The sequence below is a fragment of the Pelodiscus sinensis genome, chromosome 30 (genome assembly GCF_052426305.1).
Source record: "Pelodiscus sinensis isolate ZL-2025 chromosome 30, ASM5242630v1, whole genome shotgun sequence".
Classification (NCBI taxonomy): Eukaryota; Metazoa; Chordata; order Testudines; family Trionychidae; genus Pelodiscus; species Pelodiscus sinensis.
Window position 1 is genome coordinate 14007530 of NC_143081.1, and position 25829 is coordinate 14033358.

Here is a 25829-nt window from a genome sequence, read left to right on the forward strand (position 1 = left end):
CACTCCCTGGCCCACCGTTGCATATCACCCACACACCCACTCCACATCAGCAGGGCATCCCCATGCCCGCTCCTGGCCCCTGTCAAAGTGGCACGCACGGGATCCCAGTGTAAACAGTGCCCACAGGTCTGCTCCCACTACGGAATTTGAGGCGCACGTGTTGTTCTCGTCCATCCTCCCTGGCGAAGGAAAAGATCCAGGTAGGCATTGAAAAATGTTGGAAGTTCAACCGGTCCCAGAGTTGTGAACAGTCAACTTATGACCATTCGCAGTTACGACCAAAGCTGTAGTAAATGGCGGATCCTGAGTTACAAACACGATCTGCGTTTACCAATAGTGCGGTCGTGTGTAACTCTATGGGGTCCGACTTACAAACAAGTTACGACCAATTAGTTGGTCCAAAACCGGTTCATAAGTTGGAGAGAGGCTGTAAATGCATAGTTGTACAGGGGGTGTTGGAGAGAGGGCTTTGGACTCTTCTGCCATGGGATGCTCTTCTGGGCACAAGGATTGCTAGGAAGAGATGGGATCCACCTAACGAATAGAGGGAAGAACATCTCCGCAGGCAGGCTTGCAAACCTAGTGAGGAGGCTTTAAACTAGGTTCATCGGGGATGGTGACCTAAGCCCGGAAGTAAGTGGGGAAGTGGGATACCGGGAAGAAACACGAGGAGGAAGGTGCACACACTTTTCATGGCTGTGAATTTGGTAGGCCCCTAATTCTAACGTACAGAGACACAACTCTGCGATCTACCATAACCATCACAACGTGGTCTTCCAAGCAATGTGTTGCCAACGGGTTTGTAGATAACATAGTTGGACCATCGCTTCCCAGTCCAGCATACACAGAATATTTTCATAGGGTTTTTTTGACAACCAATAGAGCTGATGCACTGCAGCCAAGTCTGCAACCAGTCCTTACATAACTGTAGCACAGTTGACAACTGTGCACTCTATTTGGAGGGCAATTGTATCCCAGCCAGCAGTGGTGGTAAGAGTGTTTGATCAGTCTTGCTTGTTGTCTTCTTCTGTCATATGGTTGCCTGCCCACCTGACCCCTAATACACTTTAAATGTCAACACGCAGCAGGGAGGGGTCCCGGTGGTGGTGACCATCAGTGTTGACTTTTAAGCATTTTATTTAGCTTTATATCATTTTAAATGGTGTCATGAGCTTTCGTGGGTATCTGCATGTTTTGTTAGTCTTTAAGATGCTGCTAGACTATTCATTGTTTTTTAAGTTTTTCCAGTTACAGACTAACGCGGCTACCCCTCTGAATCATTTTAAATGTTCATGGTTGTAGGAAATGATACAGGAATAGGGCAGTGGGGTCAGACAATTATTTAATGACAGCAGATGAAATTCAAAAAATTAAAGCTATACAACCATTAAAACACAAGCAGTCAACATCAGCCATCAAGTACAGGGATATCTGCTGGGCACAGCAAGCTGGGAGGAAGCAGCAGATGGCCCTAGTCCCAGCGCATCAGTGTCCTTACCGTTGTCACAGTTTTTACAGGCATCATGGGAAAGGAGAACTTCAAGGGGAGATTTGAAAGAAGATAATGAGGTAGCTCTGTAGACATTTAGCAAAGCAGGAGTGACAACCTGAGAGATAGCGCAACGAGTCTTAGGCTCCCACCTGGAAAATGTCAGACCTGGTTTGAGAGGATCTTACTGTGCGCAGTTTCAGTGCCACAGTTTCAGCACCCCAAAAAATAAGGTCATTAAAATCCAGTGACAATTTGAAGCATTCTGACTAGACTTGTGCAGGACCTGGAATCATAGACGCGGATCACTGGATTCCATGGGCTCTGTGAGGCTGGAAAACTCACCTGCCAATCACAGCTAATCTGTGGTGCTGCCCAACAGACGATTGGTGGCTTGAGGAAGGGCTCAGGAGGATGGAGAGCAGAGGGTCGGCAGGGCCTTGGAGAAAGTGGGGGAGTAGGCAATGGACCTATGGATACAGTGGGTGTATACCACTTCCAGGGCAAAATAAAAATCAGTGCCTGAGCCTGAAAGTTCCATTTTCTGTAAAGGCCTGCAATTTTGAAATTTGCTTTTGTTCCATGTTGGAACACACCATCACATTTTCGTGTTTCCTGTAAAACACATTTTTAAAAAATAAATTTGTTTCAGGTCAGAGGAACACAAAGGTGAATTTAGAGTCAACTATAAAAATAAAATAAATTGCAAAACATTTAGGGCTTGGTTTTTTTTTTGGTTTTTTTTTTGCAAACTAATTTTTGTCAAAATTGACATTTCCTGATAATTTCAACAAGATTCTCAACCAGCTCTAATTTCAGCATATCCTTGTGAAGGATGAACTTTGGGAATATAATTGTGTGTAGCAGCAATTCCTAAACTGACAGCAAAAAAAAAAACAACAAAAAATTGCTTGCTAATCTGCAGGGTTGAGTGAGTGCTAGCAATATCTCCTGCTCACCTAGACATGCTTCTTTTGGGGTATGAAGCACCTCATAATGGAGGCATAAGAGGGGAATACAGTAGCTTCCTGCGTGGACAGACTATGAATGGGAATGCAGCTCCATTCACTTTCTTCCCATCAGAGAGGAAAATATTCAACTGCTTCCAGCTGGCAGCCAAATTTTGGAAAGGAGCAATGGATCTGGTGAACATAGTGCTCTGGTGCTAGAAACATAGTTTGGTAGAAGAAATCGGACCAACCCTAACCCTAACCCAGAAGATTCCAGCTATAGACAACAGAGAAAAAGTAGGGACCAAAATTGACCACCAATGGCTCGTAAAGCCCAATGCTGGGCAGATGGACCTGCAGGGGCTGGTCAAAACCAGCTGTGGCCAAAAAAGAGCAGCAGGGGCTGGAGGATGCTGAAAGACTCCAAAAGAGAGTGGTAGAGACCATCATAGACCAATACAATCCTACAGAGTCAGTAGAGTCCAGTGAGTGATTAAGGAACAGTAGGCTAAGGATAATGGGATCTACTAGAATTCCCAAGTGTTTCCGATGCAGACGCTGCTATCGAGTGGGCTGTAAGCTGAAGACCGTCCAGTGGCAAAATCCCCTCCATGAGACCATCCTGGCAACTCTCCCACATGCCTTGCCTACCTCTCGGTTCCTTAGGCTATAGACAAGAGGGCTGAGGAGTGGGGTGAACACAGTGTAGAGCAGGGAGAGCGTCTTTCTGAGGTTCAGCCCTGTGTTGGCCCTGGGAGACATGTACATGGCCACCAGCGTCCCGTAGAACAGGGTCACCACAGTGAGGTGGGAGGAGCAAGTTGAGAAGGCTTTGCGCCTCCCTGAAGCAAAAGAGACCCTCAGCAGTGCCCAAGCAATGCACACGTAAGAAGCAACTGTTAGGAGGAAGGGGGAGGCTGGGATGAAGGACAGGAAGAATGTGGCTGTCTGGATCATAGAGGTGTCAGCACAGGAGAGCGCCAGCAGGGGCTGGAAATCGCAGAAGTAGTGGTCTATCTCATGGGGCCCACAGAAGCTCAAGGCCGAGAGCAAGAGTGACACAATCCCCATGAACAGGAACCCTCCCACCTACGCCCCAAACACCAGCTGTCCACAGAACCTGCCACTCATGAGGGAAGGGTAACGGAGCGGGTGGCATACGGCCAAATATCGGTCATAAAACATGGCCGCCAGCAGGAAGCATTCCACGGTAGCCAGGGTGCCGAAGAGATAGAGCTGCATGATGCAGCCGCCCAGGGATATTGTCACAGTGCCTGTCTTGAGACCAGAAAGCATCATGGGGGTGATGTTGGATGTGGAGATCATCTCGAGGCAGGACAGGCTGGAGAGGAAGAAATACATCGGGGTGTGGAGATGCGGGTCCAGCAGCACCAGCAGCACCAGGAGGAGGTTGGTAGCCATGGATACGATATAGATGGCAAGAAAGCCAGTAAAAAGCAGGATCCCCAGCTCTTTGAGGTCCCCAAATCCCAGAAGGAGGATCTGGGAGATGGAGGTGATGTTTCCAGAGCCTGTCTCCTTCATAGGGAGGATCTGGGAGAAAGAGAGTCAGCAGATAATTATGAAACGATGAAACAAAAAACCTACCCATAAAATAAGAACATAAGAATGGCCATAGTGGGTCAGACCAAAAGTCCATCCAGCCCAGTACCCTATCTGGTGACAGTGGTCAATGCCAGGTGTCCCAGAGGGAGTGAATCAAACAGGTAATGATCAAGCGATCACTCTCCTGCCATCCATCTCCACCCTCTGACAAACAGAGGCTAGGGACACCATTCCTTACCCATCCTGGCTAATAGCCATTAATGGACTTAACCTCCATGAATTTATCTAGTTCTCTTTTAAACCCTGTTATAGTACTAGCCTTCACAACCTCCTCAGGCAAGGAGTTCCACAGATTGACTATGTGCTGTGTGAAGAAGAACTTCCTTTTATTAGTTTTAAAACTGCTGCCCATTAGTTTCATTTCATAGACCCTAGTTCTTATATTATGAGAACAAGTAAATAACTTTTCCTTGTTCACTTTCTCCACACCACTCATGATTTTATAGACCTCTATCATATCCCCCCTTAGTCTCCTCTTTTCCAAGCTGAAAAGTCCCGGTCTCATATGGGACCCATTCCAAACCCCTCAGCATTTTAGTTTCCCTTCTCTGAACCTTTTCTAATGCCAGTATATCTTTTTTGAGATGAGGAGATTCCACCACCTCCCTAGGAACCCATCCCAGCACTTCCCCACCCTCCTAGGGAAATAGACAAATGCAGAGTCCTGCTCTTGGAATGGAAGATTCCCAGGCACTGCTACTGTCTGTGGATCAACTGGCTAAGCAGTGATTCTGTGACGAAAAAAACATGGGAACGACAGTGGATGATAAGCTGGAAATGAGTCAACTGTGTGCCTTTGCAGCCAAGAAGGCTAAGAGTATTAGGGTGCATTAATAGAGGCATTGCCAGCAGATCTAGAGAAGTGATTATTCCCCTTTATTCGGCACTGGGAAGGCCACATCTGGAGAATTGTGTCCAGTTCTGCCTCCCTTCATCTCACACTACAGAAAGAATGTAGACGTTTTGGAGAGTGTCCAGCAGAGGGCAAAAAAATGATTTGGGGGGCTGGAGCACATAATTTATGAGAAGAGGCTAAGGGATTTGAGGTTGTTTAGTCTGCAAAAGAGAAGAATTGGGGGGGATTGATAGCAGCAAAGAGAATGGAGAGAGTCTGTTCTCAGTAGTGACAGATGACAGAATGAGGAGCGATGGTCTCAAATGTCAGTGTAGGAGGTCTAGGACGTATATTAGGAAAAACTATTTCCCTAGAAGGATGGGAAAGCACTGGGATGGTTCCCTAGGGAGGGGGTGGAATCTCCATCCCTAAGAGTTTTTAAATCCCGGCTTGACAAAGCCCTGGCTGGGATGATTTAGTTGGGATTGGTCCTACTTTTAGCAGGGGATTAGACTCAATGACTTCCTGAAGTCTCTTCCAACGCTGTGATTCTCTGATTCTCTGATTCAGACATTTTCTGTTTAAATTATATCAAAGAAACACTGGGTTTTCAACTCAACACTTCTTCTCTGAAAGTCTGTTCTCTTTGAAAGACAAGCTGTGTAGCGGAAAACTCAAAACATTAATTTTCCTTAATTTAGCTGGAAAAATGCTTCAGTTTCCTTTGGTTTATCAGAAATTCTCTGTTTGCAAATGAACTAACACAAAACCAATAAAGGTTGGCTTTCAGAATTTCGATGGCGAGCCAGCTGTTTTCAGAGAAGAGGAAAAACATCCTGCAAGGAGCTGTAAATGTTTCAGTAATTAAGTATAAAACACTTGCAAGTGCTCCCCTTCTCTCTGACAGTTCCATTATGAAATCTACCCAGGACATAAACATCTGACCCTGTTTGATTGAAATAACAAACTTACCGTGTCGGGCTTTTGGGGATGTTTCCCAGCCTTTGCTGCTCCAGACACTTCACTGCCAGGATTCTGCCCGTCATTGCCTGTCTGCGTGAATAATTCCCCTTCACTGGGTTATCCCGCAGCTGGTTCCCTGCCCCTCCATTGTATTTTCCCATCTTGGGCTGCCTGAAGGACTAAACAGGATGGAGGCAGAAACCTCCCCACCCCCAGCTGAGAAACTGCTCCCGGCTCGTTCAGGCTGCAAACATGGTCCCGACTCCGGATGTCCCCGGCTCCAGAGCTGAGTAGCTGAACCTGGAATCCAGGGCTGTGAGCCCAGCTCTCATTTCACCCTTCCCTAGCTGAGCTGGACCCCACAGAGGGGAACACGAAGTACCCTGGATCTCACACCACGGCAGCACCCCTAGAAGGAATCGGGCTACACAGACAGCAGGGCTGAGGAGATTACAATATAAGCTCTAGATTGGTAGTACAATCACGTGACAGAGAAAAGCCCAGAGCTACCATGCCCCAAAGCCCCAGCGGGTCTGGGACAGCCTGGTCCTTCATTAACCCCACACAAGCTGCTCTGGGAAAGCAGAGATTTTGTGTGTGTGTGTGTGTCTGGTACCTATGGATGAGGAGTCTCCCACAAAGGCAAGGGGAGGAGACACCATGATTCTCCAAGGTTGGGAGGTTCCCGGTGACCACTCCCCAGGAGAAACAAAGTGGGAAGTGGTTGTTTCTCAGGATGACAGAGGGACTCATCTTCCTGCGTGCCCTGGCTTCCCAGGAGGTTCGTTGCTAGCCAGGGGCCCATATCCAAGATATTAGAGAAGGATTGTTAAGAATCATCTGGCCCTCTCACCAGTACCCCGTGCTGCTCACCCATATGGGCATTAATGACACTGCGAGGTATGACTTTGAACAGCTCAGCAGTGACTACTCAGAGGGGGATGGAACTGCGAGCACAGGGCTCCCAGGAGCCTGCCAGGGGCCAGAAGAGATGTGCACCATCCTGGTCTGGGGTGGAGATCCTGGCCCTCGTCAATGTGTGGGGCAAAGAGGAGACCCAGCAGGATCTTTGCTCCAGACAATGCAACACTGACATGTATGGCTGGATGGCTGAGACCCTGTCCGTGAAGGGCCACCAACACCGGATTCTGGAGCAGGTTGGAGTAAGGTCAAGGAGCTCTGGTAGGGGTACACCAGGGCCAGGGAGCACAGCTCTTGCTCCGGGGCAGAACACCACTCCTGCCCCTATTACAAAGAGTTCTACCCCATCCTGGGGTACGGTGCAGCCCCTTCCCCACCCCTGGTGCTGGACTCGGGGCTGGACGACGACAAGCTAGAGGAGGAGGAGTAGACGGCCAGCCCCATCACACTGGAGGACCCCAGGGCCTGGATGTCTCCCAAGCATCCTCCAAGGCCAGGGAGGGATCAACAGTGCATTTAGCTTTTCACACACACAGGATGAAGGGGGCGGGTGCTGACGGGCTGGGGTGCGATTGTCGCTCGGCCTTCTCAGACTGGCCCTCACGCTGCACTCCGTGCACGCGGATGCACGTGCGGCACCGGTGTGTGCCACGCAGCCCCAGGAGGCAGCCCTCAGGTTCCTGATCACAGGCTGTAGGGAGGCCACCCACACGTCTGACCCACCACCAGCCACTGCTGGAAGCAGGCTGCGGACAAGGGCACACGCCCGCCAGCACACAGACTGCGGAGTGCCGCACGCGGGCATGCCTGCCTGCTCGAGGCACCACCCACTCCTGGAAAAGCCTATTCTGAATGAAGCAGCCTACACACACTGCTGCACAAACTGCAGCATGGCAGTGTGGGGCCATGGCATGCCCAGGGGCAGATCTGGCTGCATGGCAAGAAGAATGCCGTGGTGCCCCAAAGCTGGGCAACCAGAGCATACACTGCTAAAGCTTTGCTGTCACTCAGAGAGATAGGCAAGCATGCAGCAGGAGAACCTGAGAAATGGCTGTCCAGCATGCTCCCTTTAAGCACATCTCAGATAGCCGTAGGCAACAGCACCGGGAAGCAACTGCTGACCTAATGCCCTGTCTGAACTGGTTCTGTGTGGCCCATTATGCGAAATAGCGTCCAATCTGTGTGGATGCTATCTTTCGAAATTGCAAATCGCTATTTTGTTGCGCTTTTTGTGTGTGGACTCTCTCTTTCGAAATAAGCTTTTCTGGAAGATCTCTTCTACAAAAGCTTATTCCGTATGAAGCTTGCAGTCTAGACATTGCCTTAGTTTGTGATGTAGACAAGAGGTACAACTTAGTTTGTAATGCTAGCAAGAAGCAAGACCTTACAGCAAACGTTGTCCAATCATGCGAGACAATGTGAAATAGAAGCACACGAAACTTATAAGGCATTATACATCATAACTATTCTTATACCAATACTAAAATATACATTTTGGCTACTGATATAACAATGGACTTTGTTATTCAAGTACTTCATAGTATTATAGGCTGAAAGAGACCTCAGGAGGTCATCAAGTCCAGCTCTCTGCCCAATGCAGGACCAATCCCAGCTTCCAGTCAACTTGAATAGTCCCTCCAGAAGACGTTGGCAAAACTGCCATCTCTTAATATTTTCCAAATGCAGAATGAAATCACAGTCAAGGAGAGATGGTGGACATTTTAATTTTTAGTGAATAAGCTCCACACAAGAAGTTTCCTCAGTGCAACTTTGATCTCCTTGTTCCTAATGCTGTAAATGACCGGATTCAGCATTGGAGGCAACACAGCATAGAGCACACCAACTGTGAGATCTAGATTTGTTGCTGAGCTGGAGGTGGGTTTCAAGTACTCAAAGAAGCCAGTAGAAAGTAGCAAAGAGACTACAGTGAGGTGCGGGAGGCAAGTGGAGAAGGCTTTATGCCGGCCCTGCTTAGAGGGGATTCTCAACACCGCTTTGAAGATCTGAACATAAGACACAAGGATATAAACAAAGCAATTAAAAGTTAAAAACAAACCAAAGCCAATAACCCCAACTTCACTGAGGTAGGAGTCAGAGCAGGCCAGCTTGAGGAGCTGTGGGATTTCACAGAAGAACTGGTTGAGGATCTTGGACTGGCAGAAGGGTAATCTGAAGGTGTTCCCGGTGTTCAGGGCAGAGAAGACAATACATGTGATCCAGGCACTGCCTGCCATCCGGACACATGCTCCCCTGTTCATCACTCTCTCGTAGTGCAGCGGGTGGCAGATGGCCACATATCTGTCATAGGCCATGATGGTGAGTAAAGCAAGATCAGCTGACGTGAAGACGAAAAAGAGAAAAACTTGCATGACACAGGCAGGATAGGAAATCAAGCTGGTGTTCAGGAGGGAGTTGGCCATGGATTTGGGGATGGTGACAGAGATGGAGCCAAGGTCTATAACAGACAGATTCACCAGGAAGAAGAACATGGGGGTGTGAAGATGGCGGTCAAGGACTATGGCTGAGATGATGAGAAGATTCCCCACCAGGACGGCCAGATAAAGCATCAGGAACACCACAAAGTGCAGAATCTGCAGCTCCCGCACGTCAGAGAATCCCCGGAGCAGGAACTCGGTCACGGTGCTTCCATTGGACATTGTCTTCCTCAGTTCACAGCGTGGTGGCTGCGGAGGGAAAGGCACAGACAGGGTTGGGGATTAGAGTGAAATGTAGAATGGCCCTGATTCCCTTCTGTCATGCTGTGGGTGTCCATGAAGCCCAGCGCCCATTCCAGCTACTCCCTAGGGGCGGTGAGTTACCACACAAGCTGCATCCATCTGAACCATCTAAAGATTGAGCTCAGGATGTGGCTGGACACAACGCTGTGTGACGGATGGAGCTCTAGCTGAGATGGATCCCCTTTCCATGAACAGCTCGCTCTTGGCTACGAGCATGAATCTAAAATAATAAAGTCCCAGCAGGGCCTGAAAACCACTTTCCCGGGAAATGTGACACCCAGTGTTTCAATATCCTGCAGGGCAGCTCCTCTATCATGTTCCACTGCAATACTGCATGGACGTCTTGCCGCCTCTGTATTGATTTACGAGACAGAATCCCACTTCTTACTGGCTAGTAACACCAGTCAGCGACTTCTCTATTGTGTCATTGCCTCTCATTTCATGCAAGTGCAGTTGCCTGGTGTTCAGGAGATTAGGGATGCATTCTTGGCTCTGCCACTCAACAATGTCCTTCAGATTTATGGGGGCCTACACAGTCCTATTAGGTTGGTGCCCACTTTGAAGTTAACTAGATCCTCTCCAGAAGAAATAGGACCATCGAAGAAGGGTAGGAGGAGTCAGGTAGGTGGACACTACGAACCCACAGTGCCCCAAGTTTGTGGGTACCCTAAGTAACTTTGTATTCTGTTGTGGGACTTTGGACTAGTCACGTACCCTCCCTCTAATTGTTCCCCCTCCCGTTCTCTGCTTTTTCTGCAGGCACTGTGAGCTGTGTGATGGTTGTCCAGTGTCTTATGTGTATGTTCTCTGCCCCTATGTACAGCATCTGTAGTTAGCCGGCAGCAGTAGAGAGGCATATGACGCTAAAGCCAAATATCTAGGTACTAATCTTACTCCTCTGTGTCCTTGGACATAGTCAAAAGAGACTCTTGATGGGGGCTTCAATTCACTGTACCCCATCTAAGGCATTGATATGTTTAATATCAGTGCTATGGGCTACCAACTAGTCTGCTGTCTCAGTCTTATCATTTAACAAGTATACCCTAAGATGCAAATCAGGGATAATCAGGCATTTACTGTTTAAATATTTTCAAAGAAACACTGAGTTTTGAAGATGAGAAATCTTCCGTGGAAGAGTTTTACTGCTGAAAGACAACCTGTGTACTGGGAATTTCAAAACTTTAGTTTTCCTTAATTTGGCTGAAAATGTTTCCCTTTCCCACAATTTACCTAAAATTGTCTGGTTCTTCATCAACAAAAACAAAAGTTTGGTTTTCATAATTTCTATGACAGGTCAACTTTTTGCTTCTGGGAGGGGGAAAAAACCTCCAACTAGCTAGAAATATTTCACTAAATACAGATAACAATTCTACTTGTCGCTCCCACTTCCATTATGAAAGCTGCCCAGGACTTTGACACCTAACCCCATTGGATTGAAATAACAGACTTACCGTGCCGGGCATTGCGGGATGCTGCACCAGACACGTCACTGGCGGGATTCTGCTGTCACTGCCTGTCTGTGTGAATAATGCTCCATCACTGGGCTATCCAACAGCTGTTTCCCTGCTCCACTCAAGTATTTTGGGCAGGCTTGGCCAAGAGGTGAAGACCTAAACAGGATGGGGGCAGAAAGATCCCAACTCCCAGTTGTGAAATTGCTCCTGGCTTGTCCAGGCTGCAAACATGGTCACAGCTCAGGCTGTCCCTGCTCTGGGCTGAGGAGCTGAACCCGGTCTCCAGGCCTGTGAACCCAGCTCAGATGTCACCTCTAGAGCAAACTGCCACCTTCCTCTAGCTGAGCCTGACCCCGAGAGGGGAACATGAGGTGCCCCGGCCTCACACTGTGGCAGCATCCCTGGAAAGAGCCTGGCTACCCACAAGGAAGGGCTGAGAAGCAGTGGGAAGCAGATTGCAGAAGAAGCTATTTATTGGTAGCACAGGCATGCGACAGAGAACAGCCCAGAGCTGACGTTCACCAGGGCCCCAGCTGGCCTGGGACCGCCTGCTCCTTCATTAACCCCACACAAGCTACTCTGGGAGGGCAGAGATTTTTTTTGTCTCCTGTGCTGCATCAGCATCTCTTGGGATGCAGCCACCAGGGCATCCTGCAGATCAGGCTGTCCCGGGTCTTCGATTTTGGTCACTAAGAAGCAGCCGGAGCGAAACTGGAGTGGAACGAGGTGTACAGCTAGTGTACAGCTAGTTCGGATTAGGAAGCCTAATCCGAACTAGCTACTCCGTGCCGCGTGTAGCCGCGTGGCACGGGGTTCGAACTAGCCGGCATTTAAAAATGGTGCCGGCCAGCTTCATGCAAATGAAGCCCGGGAAATTCAAGTCCCGGGCTTCATTTGCAATTGCGGATGACTACATTACCCCCGCTAGTTCGAACTAGCGGGGTAGTGTAGACATACCCAGGGAGAACAGAGATTTTTGTGTGTGTCTGGTATCTATAGATGAGAAGTCTCCCACAGAGGCAAGGGGAGCAGATGCCATATTCCTCCAAGGCTGGGAGGTTCCTGGTGACCACTCCTCAGAGGAAACAAAGAGGGAGGCGGTTGCTTCTCAGGGAGACAGAGGGACTCATCTACCTGTGTGCCCTGGCTTCCCAGGTGGTTCACTGCTAGCCAATCCAAGACATTACAAAAGGATTGTTAAGAATCATCTGGCCCTCTGACCAATACCCCGTGCTGCTCACTCATATGGGCATTAATGACACTGCGAGGTATGACTCTGAGCAGATCAGGAGTGACTACCCAGAAGGGATGGAGCCGTGAGTACAGGTAGTATTCTCTTCCATCCTTCCGGTGAAGAGTAGGATCCCAGGCAGAGACAAACACATACTGGAGGGGAATGCCCAGACGTATTACCAGAAAGGCTTCAATTTCCTCCTTCATGGGATGTTGTTGGAAGAAAAAAGGCTAATGTGTGAGTCTGCCTTTAAATTAAGCTTGATGGATACAGGAAACGAAATCCCACAGGCAGTCCAGAACACAAAGACTGGGGAGAAGGATGGAAATATAGGGGAAAACATGGGACATCACAGCATGAAGAAAGAAGATAGGAGAGGGAAGAGAAAAGGGAAATCCAACAGACATCTCAGGTGTGTGTCCCATACGAAAAGGGACTGGGGAATGAAACAGAACTTGAAATACAAGGGAGAAGATCAGCGTTGTGCCTCCAATCCTTTGACGTGTTTGGAGCATATTCACCAAACTTCCCAGCCATCCACACTAGAACCAGGTGATTCCATGTGAACAGCCCCAGAAGAAATAAAGATCTGGAAGAACCAGCCCAGAAGTGTGTGGGGGAGACTAATTTCATCTCCCATGTGGGTACATCTAGACTTCAGGCTTCTTTCAGAAGAGGCTTTTTTTGGAAGAGATCTTCCAAAAAAACCTCTTCTGAAAGAGAGCATCCAAACTGCAAAAGTTCATCGAAAAAGCAATCTGCTTTTTCAAAAGAGAGTGTCCAGACTGAATAGATGCTCTCTCGCATGTAACCTGTGATTGCTATGGATGGAATGACAAAAAGGGCACCTGTGACCTTTACTCTTTCATCTTCTTCCCAAAGAACTCCCTCTTTCCTGTCCACACATGCCTTTTTGTGAAAGAGTTCTTTCGCAAAAAGGCTTCTTCCTCGTAGAATGAGGATTACCAATTGCGGAAAAACCCTTCTGTTCTTTTGATTTCCTTGTGGAGGAACGCAATTGCTTTGTGGACGTTCTTCAAGTTTTCTTGGTGCCCTAGAAAGGAATTCAATTATCTAGATTTGCACCGAGGCCTTCACTGAATTAATGTGCCTAACTCCCATGGGACTTGGCTCTTTTTTATGCCACTGGCCTGCTTCGCGACTTTGGGCAATAGCCAGTACTTATGAACTATATATCTAATTTCAACAGGCCCGGTTTAATATCGCATCCATATGCCTAACCTCTCCCCCCACAAAAAAGGCTTAACCCTACATTTAACCGTAGGCCTTTGGTAGTTCTTCTCTCATATTTTGAGTTAAGCATTGGCTTATGAACTTTTTTGCAATTTACTACACTATTTATTCATTTTAAAAAAAGGGAGTACACACACTTATAAAAGGATCTAGTTGCCTTAACACATCAAGAACATAAAAACATAACAGCCACACTGGGGTAAGACCAAATGTCCATCTAGCCCAATGTCCAGTTTTCCAACAATAGCCAACACTAGTTTCCCCAGTGGGAATGAACAGAACAGGGAATTAGGAATGTGAGAAAGTGTGTAATTGAATACTCATGTAACCACATCAAATTTTAATGGCTACGTTACCGCTCGTGGCCCCACTCTCAAGGCGTCCCCTGCCAACGCGGGGAGGCAGGCGAGAGCTGGGTCGCATGAGGAGTGTGGTTTAAAAACCAGCTCCCTGCACACAGAGGCCACTCCATGGGATACAATAAAATCCCATTGGTATTAAAAGAATCATTTGAACAGGAACTCAGTTGTCCAGACACATAGACTCATAGAATACTAGGACTGGAAGGGACCTCGAGAGGTCATCAAGTCCAGTCCCCTGCCCTCATGGCAGGACCAAATACTGTCTAGAACATCCCTGAAAGACATTTATCTAACCTACTCTTAATATCTCCAGAGATGGGGATTCCACAACCTCTCTGGCAATTTATTCCAATGTTTGATCACCCTGAGAGTTAGGAACTTTTTCCTAATGTCCAACCTAAACCTCCCTTGCTGCAGTTTAAGCCCATTGCTTCTTGTTCCATCCTCAGAGGCCAAGGTGAACAAGTTTTCTCCCTCCTCCTTATGACACCCTTTTAGATATCTGAAAACTGCTATCATGTCCCCCCTCAATCTTCTCTTTTCCAAACTAAACAAACCCAATTCCTTCAGCCTTCCCTCATAGGTCATGTTCTCTAGATCTTTAATCATTCTCGTTGCTCTTCTCTGGACCCTCTCCAATGTTTCCACATCTTTCTTGAAATGCGGTGCCAAGAACTGGACACAATACTCCAATACTCCACAATACTGGACACCTACAGAAACTTTCTTTAATTCTTCATCAATGGGGAAAGTGAAAGCCTCATTTGTTCAAAAAAGTTATCTGAAGATATTATGACATGGATACCTTAAATAGATGAAACCACCCCCAAAAATATTACCTCGATTCAGTCAAAGATACCCCCCCATGCAATTTCCTACCTCCTCAAAGTCACCTGGAATAAAGAAACAAGTTAACCCAAGAATCAGTAAAATGAAACACAATTAAAAATAAACCATCAAGCAAACACATCCTCATACTCAAACCCCAATTTTTAACTTGAAAAAGCAGAAGTGGTAGAGACTGCATGAAGTCCATTAGTGACTTTCCTGTGGTTGTGGATATTCTCTGTAACAGACTCAGAGAGCACAGTGAAATTTGCATTATAAATTCCTAAGGCAAATAGATTGGTGTGTTGAAAGATTTATGGATAGATACTTAGATTCTGATTTTATCTAAATTGGTGTAATCCTAAAATAACTCATTTAACAACAGTGGAGTTAATCTTCATTTCATACAAAGATTGCGGCCCAAGTTCTTACAGAGATAATTTTGCCATTGGTTGATTATATTTATAAAGAAGTTCAGAATGAAATTACAGTGAAGGAGTGACGAGGGAAATTTTAATATTTGGTGAAGTTGGTGAATAAACTTCACACCGTCAGTTTCTTCAGTGCAGCTTTGATCTCCTTGTTCCTCATGCTGTAGATGACCGGATTCAGCATTGGAGGAACCATGGCATAGAGAACACCCATCATGAGATCCAGCCCAGATGCTGATCTGGAGTTGGGTTTCAGATACTCAACGAAACCAGTGCAAAGGAATAAAGAGACCACAATGAGGTGGGGGAGGCAGGTGGAGAAGGCTTTATGTTGTCCCTGCTCCGAGGGGATTCTCAGCACTGATTTGAAGATCTGAACATAAGACACAATGATCAAAACAAAGCAATTTAAAACAAAAAAGGCACTAAAGGCAAGAAGCCCAAGTTCACTGAGGTAGGAGTTAGAGCAGGCCAACTTGAGGAGCTGGGGGATTTCACAGAAGAACTGGTTGAGAACGTTGGACTGGCAGAAGGGTAACCTGAAGGTGTTCCCCGTGTGCAGGGCAGAGTAGACAAAACCAGTAATCCAGGCGCTGGCGGCCATGTGGACACAAGCTCCCCAGTTCATCACTCGCTCATAATGCAGCGGGTGGCAGATGGCGACGTATCGGTCATACGCCATGATGGTGAGAAGAGCAAGATCAGTTGAAGCGAAGAGTAAATAGAGAAGGACTTGGGCGACACAGGCAGGATAGGAAATCACCCTGGTGTCCAGGAGGGAGTTGGCCATGGATTTGGGGACGGTGACGGAGATGGAGCCAAGGTCTAGGATAGACAGATTGCCCAGGAAGAAGTACATAGGGGTGTGAAGACGGCGGTCGAGGGCAATGGCTAAGATGATGAGAAGATTCCCCATCAGGGTCGCCAGGTAAAGCACCAGGAACACCACAAAGTGCAGAATCTGCAGCTCCCGGATGTCAGAGAAGCCCAGGAGCAGGAACTCGGTCACGGTGCTTTGGTTGGACATTTTCTTCCTCAGTTCACGGTGTGGTGGCTGTGGAGGGAAGGGCACAGAGAGTGGGGGGGATTAGCGTGATACATGGAATGGCCCTGATTCCCTTCAGGAATCTGTCATGATGTGTGTGGCCATGATGCGCAGTGCCTGTAAGGACTGTTGAGTTACCGCACGGGTGTCAATCGGCCTGGCGCCCGTACAGTCCATGCAGCTGCATGTGTTTGCACCATCTGAACACTGGGCTCACGATGAGGCTGGGTAGAATGCTGTGCGAAAGCTGAAGCAATTCGCAATCCCAACACTACAGCTGTATCCAAGACGGATCCCTTCTTGCTACAAAGGGGAGGCCCTGGACACGGGCATGAAACTAAAATGCTAAGATACCTGAAAACCACTTTCTGGGGACATATGACACACAGGGATTCAGAATCCTGCATGGAAGCTCATCTGTTCTACTCCATTGCCGCACCACATGGACATCCTGCTGCCTATGTCCTGTTTTATAACACAGGATCCCGCTTCCATTGGTCTGTACTGAGGGGCTAGTAACACCACTCAGCGCCTCTCTGCTGGGTACCTGCCTCTGTCCCTCCATGCCTGTGCAGCCCTGTGTCTGTCAGGAGATCTGGGAGCTAGTCTTCTCTCTGCTACTCGGCAACAGCCTTAGGTTTTATAGAGCCCTGTGCAATCCTGTTAAGCTGGTGGCAGCCTGGGGAAGGGGAATGGTGATTTTTTTAGAGTTGTGATTTTATGATCTTCACCAACACACTTAATAGAGAAGTACTGGGTGACCCAGGAGCGGATGGAATAAAAAGGAACTGCTTTATTGCCCAGGCACGTTTCCCTCGGACATTCAACACAGTGTCCGAGTGGCAACAACCTGGTGCCAATCACACCCTATTATCTATTTTAGTATGTTAATTTACGCTTCTATCACTACTAACCTTATTTAAAAACGTTAACCCCTACACAATGAATATTATTCAGATGAATACAATTATACCCGCCCCTAATTACTATTTCCAGAATTTCTAATTGAGTCTCCACTACAAACTTTTTAAATCAGCATGTTACAGAGTTTACAGGAAATTTAACCATGAAGATATTTTACACAGTACCAATGAGGATAAGCAAAAGACAGAACAGAATAAAGCAACTCCCTACTTACCTGGTTTCTTAGGCTACAAGAACGAAGAGAAAGAACGTGTTTGTACATCAGAAAGAATAATACCGGTTTTGACTGGATTCTTAATCTATCTTCCCAAAAAACAAAAGAAAAGAGCCTGTTTAAAGGGTAATGCCGTTGCTGACCCCTGAACCACTAATGTAGAGCAATTTCAGATCCCTATTAATATTTTTCCATATCCCAACAACACTAATAACATGTTTTTCAAGCAGATTTTAAACTAAGGTGCTGTTGACTAACACAAAAAATTGAGAAGCAGACAGTCGACATCCAGGGCTGGCAAACGCCTGTTAAATGGCTGATTGCCCCTTGAATGGCAATTGCAGATTCACATTTCTGCTAATAGCTGTGGCAGGCTTCTTCACTTGTATATTAGCCAGATCTCTCAGGAGAAGCAGAACCACAGAACAGGGCTAGGAAGAGCCATATAGATGGTACTAAGGTCCAGCAGTGCCCCAAATTTTTGGGAGCCCTAAGCAACGTTGTATTCTGTGTATGGGTAAGGATGGCCATGCTGTCCCTGACCTGTTTTGGGACTGTGATGCTGCGTAGGGGTTTGTGCTGTGTCTTATGCGTGTTTGGTGCCCCAATTCTCAGCTTTTGTAGTTAGTGGGTAGCAGTGGAGAGGCATATGATGCTAGAGCCAAATATCTACGTGCCAATGTTATTGACTTCCTCTATGTGCTTGGGTAGAGTTACAAGAGACAGGCAATTGACGTAGCTCAAATTGTGTAACTTATTTTGGCTTTAGCCCTGCTGTTTAGATGTGCCCAAATAGTTTAATACCTGTGCTGAGTGCTATAAACTTTGCTGCTTGCTCATTTGTACCATTTAACAAGTATCCCTTTGAAGTAGACATTGTACACATTGCAACAGAGTGCTGGGGTCAGATATTACTATTATTGGTTTATACTAATGCTCCCACTCAGTTTGAATCTAAGATGCCAGTCTGGGATAATCAGACATTTTCTGTTTAAATTATGTCAAAGAATCACTGGGGTTTCAACTCAGGAAACCGTGTGGTCAAATTTGTTTTTTCTGAAAGACAACCTGTGTACTGCCAAACTGAGAATATTAGTTTTCGTTCATGTAGCTGAAAACGTTTCACTTTCCAGCAATTTACCTGACATTGTCTGGTTCTTAATGAACAAAAACAAAATCAAGTTTGGTTTTCACAGTTTCATTGACAAGTTTGTTGAGTGGGGAAAAAGCCCTTGCCGCAGCTGGAAATGTCTCAATAAATACAGATAACAAGTTGTGAAGAGTTCTCCAGGTCAATCCCAGTTCCATTAGGAAATCTGTCCAGGATGTTAACACCATAACCTGTTTGATGGAAATAACAAACTCACCGTCCTCAGCTTTGCAGAATGTTTCCCAGCATGGGTTGCACCAGACACTTCATTGGCGGGATTCTGCCGTCATTTCCTGTGTAAGTGAATAATGCTCCATCACTGGATTATCCAAAAGCTGTTTCCCTGCTCCACCCCTGTACTTCAGGCAGGCTTGGCCAAGAGCTGAAGGTCTAAAGAGGATGGGGGCAGAAAGCTCCCAACTCCCAGCTGTGAAACTGATTCCAGCTTGTCCAGGCTGCAAACATGGTCTCAACTCCGGATGTCCCGGCTCCGGGGCTGAGTAGCTGAACCCAGAATCCAGGCCAGTGAGCCCAGCTCTGATCTCACCTGCAGACCAATCTGTCTTGTCACCCTGCCCTAGCTGAGCCTGACGCCCAGACAGGATCTGTCCCGGACCTCCCACAATGGCAGCATCCCTGGCTACTCTCAAGGCAGAGTTGAGGGAAGGAGGTGGCAGAAGAAGCTATTTATTGGCTGCATCACCGTGTCAATGAGAACAGCCCAGAGCTGCTGTGCACCAGAGCCCCAGCTGGCCTGGCACAGCCTGGTCCTTCATGGACCCCATAAGATGCTCTGGGAAAGCAGAGATGTTTTGTCTCCTGTGTTGCAGCAGCAGCTCTTGGGATGCAGCCACCAAGGGAACTTGCAGCTCAGGCTACCCCGTGTGTTTGATTCTGCCAGTAAGAAGCAGCCAGAGGGAAACTCAGTGCAACATCCTAAGCTGATGTCAGTTGATGCAGTCTCCTTGAACTCTGAGAAATTAGGGCTTCTCAAGGGGTGATGTGTCCCTTTGGTTTTTAGGGAGCTGCTTTGATTGACACCAGCTGGTGATCTGTCCCATTCTTTGGCTCTAATCTCTATTCTTTGCATGTGAAACTGAACTGGAGAGGAGAGCTTTTTGCCACATGGGATTAATTGTTGAGTGTAACTTGTAATGGCTAAGGAGCGATTCATTCCCACTGGGGACTGAACTTTGCAGAAACTCAGTGTGGCTAAATTTTTCTGTAGCTTATTTCACTTTCAGTTGAGATAAATCAACCATCTTCCTTCCTTCCTTCCTTCCTTCCTTCCTTCCTTCCTTCCTGCCTACCTATCTACCTACCTACGTACCTACCAACCAACCAACCAACCAATTCTGTTTCCTCTTACTGTGGACAACACTGACCTAAAAGACTCATTAGGCTGTAGATGCAATAGGACATGACGTCCTAAAACTGACTGATTCACATTGGTGGTAGGTATGTCACACATTCTGAATGTATCATAAGAACATAGAACATAAGAATGGCCGTACTGTGTCAGACCAAAGGTCCATCTAGCCCAGTGTCCTGTCTGCAAACAGTGGCCAGTGCCAGTTGCCCCAGAGGGGGTGGACTAAAGACAATGATCAAGCGATTTGTCTCCTGCCATCCCTCTCCAGCCTTTGACAAACAGAGGCCAGAGGCACCATTCCTCACCCCTAGGCTAATAGCCTTTTATGGACCTAACTTCCATGAATTTATCTAGCTCTTTTTTAAACTCTGTGATAGTCCTAGCCTTCACAGCCTCCTCTGGCAAGGAGTTCCACAGGTTGACTGTGCGATGTGTGAAGAAGAACTTTCACTTATTAGTCTTAAACCTGCTACCCATTAATTTAATTTGGTGTCCTCTAGTCCTTATATTATGGGAACTAATGAATAACTTTTCTTTATTCACCCTCTCCACACCACTCATGATTTTATAGACCTCTATCCTATCCCCCCTCAGTCTCCTCTTTTCTAAACTGAAAAGTCCCAGTCTCTTTAGCCTCTCTTCATAACTGACCCGTTCCAAACCCCTCATCATTTTAGTTGCCCTTTTCTGGCCATCTCCTTGGATGCCTTTGCCCATCCCAGAGATGTCATCATTCCCCTTTATTCGGCTTTGGTGAGGCTACATCTGGAGTATTGTGTCCAGTTCTGGGCCCCCCACTACAAAAAGGATGTGGACACATTGGAGAGGGTCCAGCGGAGGGCAACCAAAATGATTAGGGGGCTGGAGCATATGACTTATGAGGACTGAAGGACTTGGGTCTGTTTAGTCTGAAGAAGCGAAGAGTGAGGGGGGATTTGAGAGCAGCCTTCAACTTCCTGAAGGGAGGTTCCAAAGAGGCTGGAGAGAGGCTGTTCTCAGTAGTGACAGATGGCAGAACAAGGAGCAATGGGCTCAAGTTGTGGTGGGAGAGGTCCAGGTTTGATATTAGGAAAAACTATTTCACTAGGAGGGTGGTGAAGCACTGGAATGGGTTCCCTAGGGAAGTAGTGGAGTCTCCATCCCTAGCGTTGTTTAAGTCTCGGCTTGACAAAGCCCTGGCCAGGTTGATTTAGTTGGGATTGGTCCTGCCTAGAGCAGGGGGCTGGACTTGATGACCTTCTGAGGTCTCTTCCAGTTCTATGATTCTATGATCCCAGGCCTCTTGTCTGACACAGCAATGAGCTCTGGAAAGTCAGCTGATGTCCACTGCATGGCATCAAGAGATGGAGAAACCAGCACTTCCCTGGGTAGTTTGAAGGAAATGGGTGCAGTGAAGGGAAGTGAATCAACCACCAGGCCACTCTTGTGAGTCTGTAGCATAGCGCACATGCAGATGGGGCTGTGCTGAGGTTGTACAAGTAACCTTCACTCTGGTGTTTCCTAACATGGAATGGCCTGTTCTCCACGTAGATCTTCGTACTTACAGAACTGGTAGGGGCCAGTTTATATTTCTCGATTTCTTCCTGCCTCAAGACTTGTCCTTGCACTTTAGTGCATGCAGTTCTAGAGTCATTATAGTGCCAACAGTGCCTGACGTAGCGCATTCCCTTCACTATACCTGTGTAAAGACCTTTTATACTGAAATGACTGTGTCCATGTAAGGGGTTTGTGTTGTTTGCACCACACAAGTGGTGCTCCAGCTGTCCAGCTTTCTAGTGTAAACAATCACTAAAAACATTGCATTGAAAAAAAAGGCCAGGCGCTCGTTAGGAGGAGAGAGAGATTGCCTTCCCCTATGGCAACTGGCACCCAGATACTCGGGTGATGGGCACCAAGGGAAAACACACCTAAACAGCTGACATAGTGAATGTGAATGGCCAAATATCAGGTAAGGGGCTGCTGGGTCATTTCAGGAGAGGCTGGGTCCAGGCTCTGTCTGGGATCTCAATTGACAGCAAAGAGCTCAGGGAAGGCACTAGATTGTCCATTAAGGACCTGGCCCTGATCAAAGGCCGTCAGGACTGCATGGCAAGGATGGGCTCTGGGGGACTGGAGCTCTCTCTGGCTGCAGGGGCAGAGAACCCACAGCCTGTACTACTCCCCACACTGACAGAGGAGAAAAGGGAGAGATTCAGCCGCAAGTGCAGCTGATCTGCATTGAGACTCTGCGGGTGGGTGGCGAAGGCTTCCTCCCCAGTGGCCCAATGGATGGCTCATGTCACTGGTGGGGTTCACTGTCAGAGAGTTTCCCTGCCCCACCTCCTGGTGAGGCCTCCCCAAATGAGAGTCTGAGAGGCGCCCCAGTGGGAAAAAGGGAAAACAAACCATGTAAATCCCAGTTTTCCCAGTGATTCTAAGGGACACAGGCCTGGGTGGGGAGAAGCATCGCCCCCTTCAAATGAGTGTTTTTCCAGACTTGTATTTGGCTCCCACGATTTAGCTGTCGGCCTCCAATGGGATCATCTCTCGCACTTAACAGCTAAGCGCTGGCGTATGCATGTTGTGACATGAATAGCTTAGTTTGGAATCTTCTAGAGGGAGGTTTTCAATTCAGATGTTGGGTGCACAACCAGGATTTAATGTACAATTAAACCAGTAACACTAATAATGGAACCAACGTCTGTGATCTGGACAAAATTGGAACTTTGCATGGAGGAGGGACCATTGGCCAACTCCCCGTCGAACCTTTGAAGCGAATGGCTAAATCCAATGGGGCTTGGTTCTAAGGTTAGAAGAACGACTGCTCTGGTCTCTGAGTGCCCACCCCTTGTCTTGGTCTTGAGCCGGTCCCTCTCTTAGCGCAGAAAATGTGATTCTCCCTCTCAAAATGGGTCCCAAACATGCTATAGAAATGTGTGCACCAAACATCATTTCTCCCACTGTGCTTAGTACCTGTAGGTCTTCCCACAGGAGCTGTAACCAATAGTCAGTCTACTGTAGGAAGAAAATTACCATAAGAGAAAATACGAGCAATTCCAGATCAATCACTGCAGTCGTTTTGTAGAGTACAAATCTGGTTTAATGACATACACACGATTTGTTTTTAGGAAACTGCAATGGTTTTATTTTCTAAAATAGTTTTCCCCCACATCAAGAAAAATACATTACTTATTTATAGAAGTCACCTGGAATAAAGAAACATGTCAACCAATGAATCCATAAATTGAAATCAAAGTAAAAAGTAACAATCAAAGAAACACACTCTCATACATACTGCAGTCCCCAAAAGGAGAAAAGTCAGAGACTTCATGAAGTCCTCCAGTGAATTTGCTGTGGTTGTTGATAACAGGCTCAGCTAGCATGGTGAGATTTGCGATGTAAATCCCTTAAACGTTTGTGCAGGAATATGTGTTCTTGATCTTATAACTCACTTGGTTAGGTCCAATAATGGTATCAGCAGAGTGAATATGTGGACAAAGCTGGCAACGAGGTTTGTTGCAAGGGAAGGTACCAGGGTTGGTATTAACCTCAAGATGATTCTTACCAACAACCACAGGTCATACCACACTAATACCAACCCTGGTACCTTCCCTTACAACAAACCTCGTTGCCAGCTTTGTCCACATATTCACTCTGATGATACCATTATTGGACCTAACCAAGTGAGTTATAAGATCAAGAACACATATTCCTGCGCATCCAGAAATATAATTTATGCAATCATGTGCCGAAAGTGTCCGTCTGCTATGTACATTGGACAAACGTCTCAGACACTTCGCCAAAGGATCAATGCCCACAAAACAGATATTAGACAGGATCACAAAGAAAAAACAGTTTCTTGCCATTTCAACCAGAAAGGACACTGTCTCAACGACTTAATCACCTGCATCCTACTCCAAAAGCCTTTCAAATCTGCACTTGAAAGGGAATCCTCTGAACAGTCATTCATGCTAAAATTCGACACTCTACGCGTGAGTCTCAACAAAGACTCTGGGTATCTTACCCATTACAGAGATAGCTTCCCCAATTATCACCTCTAATACCATTAGCTCACAGACATCTACCTTCCCCCCCCCCCGCATACCCCTTCTGTTCTGAAATTTGATTTGTCCTTTTCATATGTGTCATTTTTTTTAACTGTATCCTTTGGTATATATGGTTGTGACAATTTTCTTCCACTATTTGATCTGAGGAAGTGGGTCTGGCCCACGAAAGCTCATCACCTAATAAACCATCTTGTTAGTCTTTAAAGTGCTACATAGTCCTGTATTTTGTCACTGCTAGATAGGTGTGTGGGTAGATTTCTGAACATATATAGATTTTTATCTTCTTCATAAAGCTGTAATTCTAAATTAACTCAGTTAATATGAGTGCAGTTGGTCTTGATTTTATGACTTCATAAAAGGGTTACATCCCATGTTCTCAAAGACATAACTTTGTTATCAGCTGATGAAAGTTATAAAGACATACAAAATAAAATCACAGTCAAGGAGCAGTGCTGGACATTTTTAATTTTTGGCGAATATCTTCCATATAATCAGTTTCTTCAAGGTGGCTCTGATCTCCTTGTTCCTCATGATAAGTAAGCTCAGAATGAAATCACAGATAAAGTGCAATAATGGACATTTTAATTCTCGGAGACTGACTTCCTCACAATCAGTTTCTTCAGTGAAGCCTTAATCTCCTTGTTCCTCATGCTGTAGATGACTGGATTCATCATGGGAGGCACCACGGAGTAGAGAACACCCACCACTAGATCCAGATTTGATGTTGAGCTGGAGATGGGTTTCACATAGGCATAGGAAGCAGTGCAAGTAAACAAGGAGACCACAGCGAGGTGGGGGAGGCAGGTGGAGAAGGCTTTGTGCCGGCCCTGCTCCGAGGGGATTCTCAACACTGCTTTGAAGATCTGAACATATGACACAATGATAAAAACAAAGTAGCTTAATGCCAAAAACACACTAAAGGCAAGAACCCCAACTTTACTTAGGTACGAATCAGAGCAGGCCAGTTTGAGTAATGGGGGGATTTCACAGAAGAACTGGTCAATGACGTTGGACTGGCAGAAGGGGAACCGGAAGGTGTTCCCGGTGTGCATGGCAGAGTAGAGAATGCTAGTAATCCAGGCACCGACTCCCATTCGCACACAAGCTCTTCTGCTCATCACTCGCTCGTAGTGCAGCGGGTGGCAGATGGCGACGTATCGGTCGTAGGCCATGACGGTGAGCAAGGAAAGATCAGCTGCAGCAAAGACTAAAAAGAAAAAGACTTGGGAGACACAGGCAGGAAAAGAAATCGACCTGGTGTGCATGAGAGTGTTGACCATGGATTTGGGGACGGTGACAGAGATGGAGCCGAGGTCTAGGATGGACAGATTCACCAGGAAGAAGTACATGGGGGTGTGCAAGCGATGGTCGAGGGCGATGGCTGTGATGATGAGAAGATTCCCCAACAATGCGGCCAGGTACACCACCAGGAACACCACAACGTGCAAAATCTGCAGCTCCCGGACGTCAGAGAACCCCAGGAGAAGGAACTTGCTCACGGTGGTTCGGTTGGACATTTTCTTCCTCAGCACATCCTGTGAGGTCTGTGAAAGGAAGGATAAAAACAATGGTGAAGACTATGAGAGAGAGGAAATGACCCTGAACCCTCTCAATAATATCTCAAATAGTAACAAATGGCCTAGTAGCACTTTATAGACTAACAAAACATGTAGCTAGGATCATGAGCTTTCATGGGCACAGCCCACTTCTTCGGATATTTCGTTAGTCTATAAAGTGCTACCAGACCATTTGTTGTTTTGTGTTTTTCTGTAACAGACTAATTCGGCTATCCCCTGAAGCTTCAGATCTCAAATAGCAGGTGTTACAGATTCACAGCACTCATTCCAGCCATGTGCCAGGAGTGGTGCGTTAACCCCTGAGTGTTTGCACCCTCTGGAGATGTGACCCAAGACGTGCCTTAACAAAACACATTAGGAAGGGTGGAACAAAGGACAGGCAAACACAACCATTCAGCCAAGATAGTTCCCCACTT

General features: G+C 46.9%; 3 protein-coding genes and 1 pseudogene across 3 annotated transcripts; all 4 read right to left on the reverse strand.

Annotated features, from left to right (window-relative positions):
* Positions 1-256: 256 nt before the first annotated feature.
* On the reverse strand, positions 257-5946 carry LOC102463283 (olfactory receptor 11A1-like; annotated as a pseudogene).
* A 2559-nt stretch (positions 5947-8505) lies between these two features.
* LOC102463516 (olfactory receptor 14I1-like) lies at positions 8506-9441 on the reverse strand. Its single transcript, XM_075912230.2, has one exon. It carries the CDS (start codon positions 9439-9441, stop codon positions 8506-8508), a length of 936 nt encoding a protein of 311 aa, XP_075768345.2.
* Positions 9442-15197: 5756 nt separating this feature from the next.
* On the reverse strand, positions 15198-16112 carry LOC102463772 (olfactory receptor 14I1-like). The gene has a single exon (XM_075912261.2). It carries the CDS (start codon positions 16110-16112, stop codon positions 15198-15200), a length of 915 nt encoding a protein of 304 aa, XP_075768376.2.
* Positions 16113-24417: 8305 nt separating this feature from the next.
* Positions 24418-25353, reverse strand: LOC102464031 (olfactory receptor 14J1-like). The gene has a single exon (XM_006135702.3). It carries the CDS (start codon positions 25351-25353, stop codon positions 24418-24420), a length of 936 nt encoding a protein of 311 aa, XP_006135764.3.
* Between the last annotated feature and the right edge of the window lie 476 nt (positions 25354-25829).

What these genes read in the sequence shown, in the direction of transcription:
- LOC102463772 (XM_075912261.2), bottom strand. Translation starts at nt 16,112, where the DNA reads ATGTCCAACCAAAGCACCGTGACCGAGTTCCTGCTCCTGGGCTTCTCT.
- LOC102464031 (XM_006135702.3), bottom strand. Translation starts at nt 25,353, where the DNA reads ATGTCCAACCGAACCACCGTGAGCAAGTTCCTTCTCCTGGGGTTCTCT.
- LOC102463516 (XM_075912230.2), bottom strand. Translation starts at nt 9,441, where the DNA reads ATGTCCAATGGAAGCACCGTGACCGAGTTCCTGCTCCGGGGATTCTCT.